Below are 12,395 nucleotides of genomic sequence, written 5' to 3' on the forward strand. Positions count from 1 at the left end.
TGTGTGTGTGTATTTAGGCTGTTTCTCCACTTTTTCTGTTTCTATAGTTTCTGCAATTTTAGTGCTTAATCAGAATGTTCACCTGTATCTGATTATGACCTTTTAAGAGTCTTAAAGAAATAGTTCATCTGGTAATAAAAATAACATTCAGTTATCACATTTTTTTTTTCTTTGCAAATGAAAAGCAAAATGTTGGGGTTGCTCTTTTTCATACAGTGAACGTGAATGGTAACTAGGAGCTTTTCAGAGCTGTGGCTGTCAGTAGAATAAAAAAGTGAAAAATTCCCACCTTTAAAAGCTATTTGAAATAGTGATAATAAAGACAAATTTAGCATATCTGATGAAATTATCATTGATATTTATAAAATCTTTTCTGTAAACCCTGTAACACCCCCTTGTGGCCCCCAGATACATTTAATTATTGCTTTAATGAAAATTTGATCACAATGTGATTACTTTCAATTATATTCTCATGTAAAATATCCTCCTAAATCTCCTTTTGTGGTATATGGAGGGCAGAAAACTATACACATTCAGAAAAGGGGGAGTAAATGATAACAGAAAAAAATTACTTTAAACATTGGGAAAGTATCATTGTCATATATACATAACTCTACACGCATTCCTCTCGCAGTGAGAATGGCTGATTCTCTGTGTCTCTGGCTGATGCTTTGCTGACTGATGGAATAAGCAGGAGAAGCAGGCCAGTGAGCAGGCAGAGGAAGGCAGCAGTGGGAGCCAGCATAAAAGACGGACCATAGTGCACACTGAGCTGCAGACTGGGGCACACTAAGCGCCTGCGCTGGAGGCCGTACCGCTCTAAAGAGTCTGAGACCTGCACCCACACAGCAAACAGCATCACTACAGACATGATTAAGATACCTGCATGGGAAAGAAGAGAAAAAGAGTGAATGTTTCAGCAAAATCACTATAGAATCACTGGCAATTGGATGTTTTGGCAACTATTTTCTCACCCCCGGTTATAAAGAGAGCCCCTCCAGTCTCATAAAGGCGATGGCTGGTCCCTGGGGTTGCACAAATTGTGATGAACCCACCAGTAATAACCAAGATGACACCCAGCACAAATATTACACACCAAAAGGCCCTTTGCACTAACAATGGAAATCAAATCATGTTATGTTATTGTGACAGTAAATGAGAAAGAATTCCATCATATTGGGAACATATGAGCAAACTGCTCCTTGAGATCTCACCTGTGGCAGAGTCTGAGGTTAGAACACTATTAGGAAGTCCAGAAACCGGAGCATGAGACAAGTAGGCTGGCACGCAGACCTTCTGGGAAGGTTGATTGGCTGGTGAAAAATGAAGGAGTATGTATACAAGAAAGAGCAAACACTCAGGTGCTGTGGTTCCTCTGCAGAAAATATGCAAATCAAGTTCATTTAAAAATAAGCATCGTTAGAAAAGAGAAAGAGAAGAGCAGGTGTGTCCAGATTTTAAATCACAGAGCATTCAGAAGGTATTCAGAACCCTTGTTTGTCATATCTTTTTTTTTTTTTTCTTTTGCAGCCTAGTGAAAAGTCATTTTTTCACATATGAAATAATTAGTAGAACTTTGGAATAATAAGATTTAGACTTTTCTAGAGCTGGCCACCCGACCGGCCTTGGTAAGAGAGTTGACCAAGAACCTGATGGTCACTGTGGTTGAGCTCCAAAGATCTGTGTGGAGATGGGAGAAACATGCAGAAGGACAGCCATCACTGAAACACTCCACCAATCTGAACTTTATATATAGGCCAGGGCACACCACAGTGACAGATACAACCAACGGCAACAGACATGTTTATCAGGGTTTGGCGAATCAATGTGTTACCCTTTTGCTGTTGGTCGTTACTTGGTTTTGCTGATTGAACATGTTGAATCTGTGTTTGTCATGTATTAGAATGTCTGAGAAGTGCCATACTGTAATCTGGTGACTGTTGGCATTGATCAGTGTCTGTCGGTGTGGTGTGAATTAGCCTTATGACAGAATGGCCCAAAGCCTCTTCTCAATGAAGACACATGAATGTCTGCTTGGTTAAAAAAAACTCTTGCTGTGACAACAAGATTCTCTGGTCTGATAATCCTCATTTCCAGGAGTCTTGTCTGAAGGAAACCAGGCACCACTGTATGCGCAATATTATCCCAACAGTGAAGCATGGTGGTGGTAGCAACGTGCTGTGGGAAATTTTTGGAGAAGGGTCTGGCTGGAGACTTGCACTTGCACTCTCAGACTTGCATTCTCAGACTTGCACTCTCAGATACTTGCGCTTCCGCAATTGACATCACTTGTGGCGCTTTTCCACTGCATGGTACGGCACGGTACGGCTCGGTACGGTTCACTTTTGGGGGGTTTTCCACTGGGTACAGTGTACCGTCCTCCCATACAGCAAAACGCTTAATGTGGCATAATAATGTTCCTGTGGCTCAGTGGTAGAGCATTGTGCCAGCAGCGCAAAAGGTTGTGGGTTCAATTTCCAGGGAACACACATACTGGTAAAAACAATTGTATAACCTGAATGCACTGTAAGTCACTTTGGATAAAAGTGTCTGATAAATGTAAATGTAATTACAGACTGACCGCGAATCTCCCTTTTCTGTCCAAGATACTAGAAAATGTAGTATCCTCACAATTATATTCCTTCTTAGAGAAAAATGGTATCTGTGAGGATTTCCAGTCAGGATATATATATATATATATATATATATATGAAATATCGAAGGTTACAAGTATCTCCAATAACATTGTCTCACCTTGTGAAGTATCCAGTGAGATTGCGTTTGATTGACGTCACTAAATCTCCGCCATCGCGGCATTATTCTAATCCTGCACGTTCGAGATCTTTCTTTTCTCCATTAACTTCTGATGCGAGCAGATGCTTCTCGCTATCCCAGGAGATTCAGTGCTCCGAAATCAGAGAGAAGTAATGGTGTTGGAGAGTGACACGCATGAACGCGTATGATCTGGAATTTTCCTGTTCGGACTATGTACATGTGAATTCTATGGCCAGTTTTTTCCCCCCCTTTTTGTGATGTCTGTATGAGTTTGTGGAGTTCAGCTGCTGAATGTCACCTGATCTGGATGTGTATTGATCAAAGTACATGCATACAGAAAGTTCAGGAAGGAGTTGAGAAGATTCACGAAGCAGAATGATTCACTGTGCTTCGTGAATCATCTCAACTCCTCCCTGCACTTTCTGTATGCACCTTGGTGGGATTGGACTGGTGAGCCACCTATTGAGCGAATCCTTAGAACTTCTTGTTGAAAGATACTGGAACTGAACTTGCTTGTCGTCGAACGGTAGGAGTGGAATTGGACAGCAAACTCTCTTTTTTTGTCCTAATCCTGGATCAAATGCACAGACTGTGAATTACATCACATTCAAGGATCCTTTCTTTTGGAAACTGAATTTATGGACTGATTGTCATTTTCATTGGGGAAACAATTGACTTTGAGGTCTTCCATTTCGTAGTGAATGAACTTTGGGTTTACAGGTTATTCAGAATGTAAATTTAGTTTTAATTTGTTAAACCGGTTGGAATTTGGTGTTGATGTTGTGAGTGTTAATGTTCAAAGAGTGATAACTAAATAGGGTTCCTCTTCAGGAACTCAAGCTGCGTCGGAAAACGCTAGGGGAACGCCTTCTGTGACCACGCTCTGAATCACATGTGAAATCAGTCCAATAGCTGAGCGGGATGTCACGGGCGGGTGACGTCATGACCAGGAAGCTATAAAAGCACGTGCGGCGGAGCCAGCGTCAGCTTTCTGTCATTCAGCGAAGCACTCTGTGTGTGTCAGTCATATTTATTGTTGTCTGTCTATTGTGAGAGAAAAGTCTATAAGCAGCTATGTCTAAAGCTCATGCTAAGACAAAGCATGCAAAGGGCGAGTGCAAGCCACGTTATAGGTTGTGTGTTCGCCCCCTCAATCGCCCCAATATGAGGAGCTAGTGGAGGTGCTTACTCGTGCCGTGGCCAAATTAAAAATCGATTGGCTCGCCTAGAAGCAGGCTGAGCCGCAGCGAAGCAGGTTGGATGAATGCTTCCTGCGCGCGAAGCCGCCACCTCCATGCCGGAGCCTGCCATTTTTCCCCGACCTTCACACCGAGGTGTCGTGACAGGGACCAGGAGGCTCGTAAACAAGTGGCGGCATTTCAGCGGTTCCTCCCTCGCCGTATTTCAGCTCCGGGGGCTGCTGGGCGGCAGCAGTCCCCACCGCGTACCAGCTCCTCACATAGGGAGACGCAAAAACAGCAGTCTAGACATGCGAGCCACTCCTGGCTCTTCTGTTCTCTCGCCCTAGCTGTGCAGTCTTCCACACTAGGCAGAGACTTGGAAGTCTGGCGGCGTGGGCATTCTCGTTCCCCTAGCGTTTTCCGACGCAGCTCGAGTTCCTGAAGAGGAACGTCTCAGGTTACGTATGTAACCCTGGTTCCTCGAGGGAACGAGACGCTGCGTCTCGGTGCCATACTTCCGGCATCCCTGCCAGCGCTTGCTTCATTCCTAGAAGCTGACGCTGGCTCCGCCTCACGTGCTTTTATAGCTTCCTGGTCATGACATCACCCGCCCGTGACGTCCCGCTCAGCTATTGGACTGATTTCACATGTGATTCAGAGCGTGGTCACAGAAGGCGTTCCCCTAGAGTTTTCCGACGCAGCGTCTCGTTCCCTCGAGGAACCAGGGTTACATACGTAACCTGAGACGTTTACTTCAAGAACAAGTCCTTCAGACGTAGAAAAGACAGCAGGAGGTTTATTTTAAATAGTCCCAATCAATGCATAAACGAATGACATTTGCATTAATTGAATTCTGAACTGAAAATTAACCCACCTTTCCCACAAAGTGAACCAACTATCAAATCCCTGGAAAGAAAGAAAAAGTACAAGTTAGTAATACATAGCGTGAACATTTCTGTGTCACTGCATTTATATGAAAGCAATTATTTTCTTTTGTGTTCAATACAGTTAAATCTTGCGCTTACCTCTAACATTGATTGTCTGAATTTGTTCACTCTTGTTGCACCATCTCTCTCTTTGGACAAACCTAGTCTTTTGAGTTCACTGGTCCAATTGTAGAGTCAACCCGGAATTTATACCACGGGAGTGGGTTACAAAAAGCTCACAGCTAAGACAACACAAGAGCAATTTAGGGACTACTCAGTAAATGGCCTTGAGTGGCAGCCATAGCCTTATTTGAACCCTATCAAACATCTCTGGAGAAACGTGAAAATAGCTGTCCAATGATAGTCCCCAACAAACATGACAGAGCTTGAGAGGATCTGCAGAGAAAAATGTCAGGAAACCCCCAAATCCAGGTGTGCAAAGCTTTTTGCATCATATCCAGTCCAAAAATACCCGAGGCTGTAATTGCTGCCAAAGGTGCTTCAACTAAGTACTGAGTTAAGTGTAATTATTTCAGTTTTTACTTTTTAATCAATCTCCCAAGTATCACAAATCTGGATTTTGCACTATCAGGAAGGGGTACAGAGTGTAGATTGTTGTGAGAGAAAAATGAAAGCATTTTAGCATAAGGCTACAACCAGTGTTGAAGGTAACACATAACACATGCAAGTTACGTAATCATATTTTTTTTCAAGTAACTGGTAAATAAATGTAACGACTTATTATTATTATTAATTTAATTTACTAGAAAATATCTGAATTATTTTTTTTAGTTGCTGACCTTCGATGATCCAGTTCAACCATACTAATAAGCAGTGTTGGGTAGTAACTAGTTACAGTAATAATATTACTTTGTGCAGTAACTAGTAGTGTAACTAATTACTACTAAGATATCAGTAATAATATTACAATTACAATCCATAAAACTGTAACAAGGCTGCTTTAAGCAGGGATTGAACCCGGGTCTCTAGCGCTCTAAGAGTGTGAAATTACTCACTGAGCTACTCCCAGACAGTTAAACTCAAAAGCAGAAGAGCAAAAAGAGCCTTGAATCTTGAAAAAGTAAAAATAATCTTTACTAGAGAAACAAAGTACAAAATAAACAGAAAACTGAGCTTCCATCAAACAAAAAAAAAGACACAAGGGTCCAAAAAATACAAGAACAATCAAACCTAACTTGAGGACTGGCAACTGGATTCTCAGGAAGAATAGGCTCAAGACTGAACACAATAGCAGGGAACAAACAGACTTTTAAAGGGTCAAACACAGGTGTGGGGAATCAAAGCTGATGAGCAGGATACTGAACATGGTATGGGGCGATGGCGCCATCTGGAGGAGCAGAGAGACTAGAGTTCATAATACAAGCACCATCTGCAGTACTGGAGGGAACATGACATAAAGGGCTCAAGGAGAGTGACCCCTGCAGGCCAGGATGAAAACAACAATGCAGAGATGAGCCCATTACAGGATCCCCTCCCCTAGGAACGGCTCCTGACGTTCCCCTGATGGTCTCCTCAGGCTTGGTGAAACTCTGAGATGAGAGCCTTATCCAAAATATCCCGAGCCGGAACCCAGGTCCGCTCCTCCGGGCCATAACACTCCCAGTCTACCAGGTACTGAACCCTTCCACGTACCCGGCGGTAATCCAGCAGCCTGCGGACTGTGTAAGCTGGCTGACCATCAATCATGCGGGGAGCTGGGGCAGATTTACTGGCTGGAGACAAAGTAGAACAAACAACTGGTTTTAATCGAGAATCATGGAAAGTAGGATGGATTTTCATAGACCTGGGCAGGAGAAGACGAAAGGAAACCGGGTTAATCTTTCTGAGGATCTTGAAGGGACCAATGTATCTTGGAGCCAGCTTACGGGATTCCACCCGCAGGGGAAGATCTCGGGCAGAGAGCCACACTCTTTGTCCTGGATGAAATGAGGGCCTGCCCTCCTGCTTCGGTTAGCCTGCCTCCGTTGGAGTCGGGCCGCCCTCACTAAGGCAGCACGCACCCTCTTCCAGGAAAGTCAACAACGACGGACAAGCTGTGTGGCAGCTGGGACGTCAACCTCTGGCTGCTGTCCAGGAAACTGGGGGGGGATCCATACAGACACTCAAAGGGGGACATGCCTAAAGAAGTTTAGTACAGAGTGTTATGAGCGAATTCAACCCAAATTAACCGAGAGCTCCAAGTGGATTGGTTGTCAGCGACCAGGCATCTCAGTGTCTTCTCAATGTCCTGATTTACCCTCTCAGTTTGGCCATTGGACTGGGGGTGAAAGCCAGAGGACATGCTGATGGAGGACCCAATGAGCCGACCAAATGCCTTCCAAAACCGGGACGTAAACTGTGGCCCCCGGTCCGAAACCATATCCTGGGGAAAGCCGTGGATTCTGAACACGTTTCATCAGAAGTTCCGCAGTTTGGTTAGCTGTGGGGAGCTTGGGTATGGGTAAGAGGTGACAAGTCTTAGAAAATCTATCCACCACCACCAGAATTACTGGTTTTATTAATTATTGTTTCCCTGAGACTGAGGTAAGCCTGTGACAAAATCCAGAGAGATGTGAGACCATGGACATCTCGGGATAGGCAGTGGGTGCAGTAAACCATGAGGGTGGGTTATTGGCTCCTTGTACTGGGCGCACACTGGACAGGCAGAGACAAAGGTCCGAACGTCTCTCTGTAACTTGGGCCACCAAAACTTCCTCTGAACCAGCTTGCAGGTTCTAGTGGTTCCCGGGTGTCCGGAGGGGAGGGAAGCATGTGCCCACTGCAATACCTCAGAGCGCATACAGTTAGGGACAAAGAGACACCCTACAGGGCCATTACCTGGACCAGGCTGTTGCTGTTGAGCTCTCCTGATGGCTGTCTCAATATCCCACTGGATGGGGGCTATCACCCTGGATATGGGGAGGATGGGTTCTGGGCAGGACTCCCTCTCAGGTGGCTCAAACTACCTCAAGAGTGCATCTGGCTTAAGATTTTTGGAACCAGGGCGATAAGAGAGAATGAAATTAAACCGGTTAAAAAAGAGGGCCCAACGGGCTTGTCGTGAGTTTAACCTCTTGGCATCCCGAATGTAGGTGAGATTTTGATGGTCCGTCCAGATGAGGAATGGGTGTTTGGCCCCCTCAAGCCAGTGCCTCCACTCCTCCAACGCCATCTTAATGGCCAACAACTCCTGGTTCCAAATGTTATAATTTCTCTGTGTAGGGGTAAGACGGCGAGAGAAAAATGCACATGGGTGAAGCTTGTAATCACTCTTACTCTTCTGTGACAAGACCGCTCCTACCCCCACATCTGAGGCATCCACCTCCAGGACAAAGGGCAGCTCTGGGTCTGGAAGAGTTAGAATGGGGGAAGATGTGAAGCGTTGTTTCAGTGTATTGAAGACATGGTCAGCTCCGCCGGTCCACATGAATGGCCTGTTAGACTTCTTTGTGAGTGAGGAGAGAGGCTCTGCAACAGAACTAAAATTTCTTATGAACCTCCTGTAGAAATTAGAGAACCCCAGAAAGCGCTGTACCTGCTTGACTGAAGTGGGTCGGGGCCAGTCCAAGACTGCTCGGATCTTGCCAGGATCCATCTGAAGGCTGCCCTTGGACACATGGAAGCTGAGAAATGAGACAACTGGGACATGGAATTCGCTCTTCTCCAGTTTAACAAAGAGCTTGTGCTTCAGCAGCTGGGCCAGGACCTGTCTGACATGCTGAATGTGTTCTTGGAGGTTGCGGGAGAATATCAGAATATCATCCAAGTAAACAAATATATTAAGCATCTCTCTGAGAACATCATTAAGAAATGCCTGGAAGACAGCAGGAGCATTAACCAGGCCGAATGGCATTACCTGGTAATCGTAGTGGCCTGTCGGGGTATTAAACGCAGTCTTCCATTCGTCCCCCTCCCGGATCCTGACAAGATGGTATGCATTCCGAAGGTCCAGTTTGGTAAAGATGGTGGCCCCCTGCAGGATCTCAAAAGCTGTGGTCATAAGTGGGAGGGGGGTAACGATTCTTGATTGTGATGTTATTTAAGCCTCGATAATCAATAAAAGGTCTGAGACTATCATCCTTCTTTTCAACAAAGAAGAAACCGGCTCCTGCCGGTGATGTGGAAGGACGGATGAATCCACTATCCAGAGCTTCCTTCAGATACTTGTCCATAGCTACTCTGTCAGGGCCAGAGAGGGAAAAGAGCCTTCCACGGGGTGGGCAAGTTCCTGGCATAAGCTCAATAGCGCAGTCGTATGATCTGTGGGGGGGTAGTGTGGCAGCTTGGACTTTACTGAAGACTTCGAGGAGGTCCATGTATTCTGGGGGAACTCGGGATGGCTCGGGAGGGTGAGGTGGGGACTTGCTAGTGACTGGTTCCATCCTGGGAACAGCCATGACTTCCGTGGACAGGACTTTGAGCCTAAAGACGGAGTTGCTCTTGGGATTGTCTGACAATGATTCTTTGAAAGACTTCAGCTCAGGGGAACCGCAGAAAGCAGTATTCGAGAGTTGGCAGTGTGTTCCCCACTCTGTGACGACTCCTCTGGACCAGTCAATATTCGGGTTATGAACAGTCAACCATGGGAAGAATTATAGGGAGTTTAGGAGTATGAATTAAGAAAACCTGTATCAATTCCTGGTGGTTCCCCACCTGTAGCTGAAGAGGTGGAGTGCACTGACTGACCCGACCCGATCCCAGTGGGCTGCCGTCAACTGCAGTAATGTTAAGGGGTTCTTGGAGAATCACAGGGTGAATTGCAAGACTTTGGGCCATCTTAAAGTCCATGAAACTCCCGGCGGCCCCCGAGTCTACAAAGGCACATACTTTATGGTGTTGCTGGCCTATGGTGATTGTGGCCTGGATCGTCAAGCCTGAGGTCGCCGAGCAGGGGATGGTTCCTATTCTCGCCCAGGCCCCCCTACTCCAGGATGAGACTTGGCTTTTCCCGAAAGTTGGAACGAAAGTGACCTGGCTTGCCACAGTAGAGGCAGCATCTCTCTCTTATCCTCCTATTGCGTTCGGCCTGGGATATCCGAGTTCCCCTCCAACTGCATGGGTTCCTCCATGTCCATAAGAGGAGGAGGAGGTAATTTAACATGACTGGCGGCCTCAAGTAAGCTGGTCTCCCGCTGCGGTCTAGCTGGCGTTCTCTGAGGCGATGGTCAACCCGGATAACTACATCAATAAGGGGCTCGAGATCAGGGGCAGGGTCTCGGAATGCTAACTCGTCTTTGAGCTCTGACGACAAAGCATGGTGGAAGGTCGCTCTTAGGGCTCTTTGATCCCATCTACTCTCAGTAGCCAGGGTACGAAACTCTATGGCGAACTCAGCTGCGCTTCGGGTACCTTGAGAGAGATTCAGCAGGCAATGATCCACATCTCCCCCACTGGCTGGATGTTGGAACGCTCTCTTCATCTCCATGATGAACTGTTGACTGTTTGTGGTAAGTGGAGACTTCTGGTCCCACAAAGCTGAGGCCCAGTCGAGCGCCTTACCGGTGAGGAGGGTAATGATGTAGGCCACCTTCCTGCTCACAGTGGGAAAACTACTGGGTTGAAGTTGAAACGCCAGAGTACACTGGGTAATAAACCCTCTGCATCTCTCAGGGCCTCCATCAAACCTCTCTGGGGCTGGTAATCTGGGCTCAGAAGGGAGTGTCACCATGGATCTAGGTTGAGCATCAGGAGACTGTTGGGGTTCTTGGGGTGAAGAGGCCTGGGACTGAAGTCTCAAAAGTTGGACAATCTGAGACAGAGTTTGATCATGTCGTTGAATGGTAGTGGCTTGCTCAGAGAAATTACTCACTGAGCTACTCCCAGACAGTTAATCCCAAAAGCCAAGGGACTTGAATCTTCAAAAAGTAAAAATAATCTTTACTAGAGAAACAAAGTAAAAAATAAACATAGAAAACTGAGCATCCATCAAACAAAAAAAGAAACAAGGGTCCAAAAAATACAAGAACAATCAAACCGAACTTGAGGACTGGCAACTGGATACTCAGGAAGAATAGGCTCAAGACTGAACACAATAGCAGGGAACAAACAGACGTATAAAGGGTCAAACACAGGTGTGGGGAATCAAAGCTGATTAGCAGGATACTGAACATGGTATGGGGCGATGGCGCCATCTGGAGGAGCGGAAAGACTAGAGTTCATAATACAAGCGCCATCTGCAGTACTGGAGGGAACATGACATAAAGGGCTCAAGAAGAGTGACCCCTGCAGGCCAGGATGAAAACAGCAATGCAGAGATGAGCCCATTACAAAAACAGTTCATTACTTAGTTACTTTTGATGCCTCAACCCCTATTGATTTGAAGTCCAAAAATACAATAATTCCTATATTTATTTTCATAATTTTCACGACTCGCACAGGCACATGAATCACCAGTGCAGTAGGCAAGCTTGAAATATGGATATGTTTACATTCAGCAGGAAGCATTGCGATTACATTGATTTTGTGAGAAGAAAAGATGATCTGAACACAGATGTATAGGTTGTGGCATTACTTTACTCTGGCATTACATGGCTTGCCCACCCACATCCCTGTGATCCCGATATAAATTGTAGCCTATTACTATAATTAAACATCTTTTTAGGAAACAAAACATTTTCATATGAACTTATGTGATTTCTTTTGATAAAATACTTCATGAAATATAATTGTATATGGGTAACAGAGAAATTACAGCTACAATTAGCTTCAAGCACAATTAATCACAATAATACAACACTTTATCCTAAACATCACTATCAATCACCACTGAGCGTTTGTAATAACTTATGACTGCGATCTAGTATGGATTTTGGTCAAATTATGAGGCAGAAATATATTGTTAATAACATTTCAGAAGAATTTTATGGGTAAGGTAAGCAATAACAACTGTGCGGCGTGAAGGAAAAGTAATGTAACTAGTGTAACTAATTACTGTTGTCAGAAAGTAATAAATAATGTAATATATAATAACTTGTAACAAGTAATAAATAAAACATTTTTGAGTAACGAGCCCAACACTGCTAATAAGCAAAAATGACTTCTCCTGCGTCCTATACGTCATGCAATTCAGAATGGCAGCACAGCTGGAAGGTTTGTTTGAGCTGCGACCTCTACTGTATAGACGTGAATTTACATTTCCTTCTGCCTGAGTCTTATTCATTCACTTTTGGTGTGAAAGGATCTTTACACTGCCAAAACTAGAGCTTTTTTATTATTAAAAACAAGCAAGCAATCCCAGCCCAGATGAGAAAAAGTTACGGAAAAGTAGTGTAACACATTACTTTCCATAAAAAATAACTGCAATGAGTTACTTTTTCTGGAGTAATGCAATATTGTAATGCAATACTTTTAAAAGTAGCTTTCCCATTCACTGGCTACAACATACAATGTGAAAAAAAATGAATACTTTCTGAATGCCCTGTACAGTAGGGGGGTACAAAATTAGGCACCATTAATAGGTACCTAATGAAATGGAGTCCAAACAACTGAGAATATATATGTGTGTATATATATA

General features: G+C 44.7%; 1 protein-coding gene across 1 annotated transcript in view; it reads right to left on the reverse strand.

Annotated features, from left to right (window-relative positions):
• Nucleotides 1–613: 613 nt before the first annotated feature.
• LOC107688891 (transmembrane protein 182-like) overlaps nucleotides 614–12,395 on the reverse strand; it is a 13,932-nt gene continuing 2,150 nt past the window's right edge. Inside the window, exons 3-5 of the mRNA XM_016486720.1 lie at nucleotides 1,215–1,313; nucleotides 975–1,112; nucleotides 614–882 (exon numbers count right to left, since the gene is read on the reverse strand). Coding sequence (XP_016342206.1) covers nucleotides 614–882; nucleotides 975–1,112; nucleotides 1,215–1,313 — 506 coding nt within the window. The remainder of the gene's footprint in view (nucleotides 883–974; nucleotides 1,113–1,214; nucleotides 1,314–12,395) is intronic.

Source organism: Sinocyclocheilus anshuiensis, unplaced genomic scaffold (genome assembly GCF_001515605.1).
Source record: "Sinocyclocheilus anshuiensis isolate Anshui unplaced genomic scaffold, SAMN03320099.WGS_v1.1 scaffold101, whole genome shotgun sequence".
In the NCBI taxonomy this organism is placed as follows: domain Eukaryota; kingdom Metazoa; phylum Chordata; class Actinopteri; order Cypriniformes; family Cyprinidae; genus Sinocyclocheilus; species Sinocyclocheilus anshuiensis.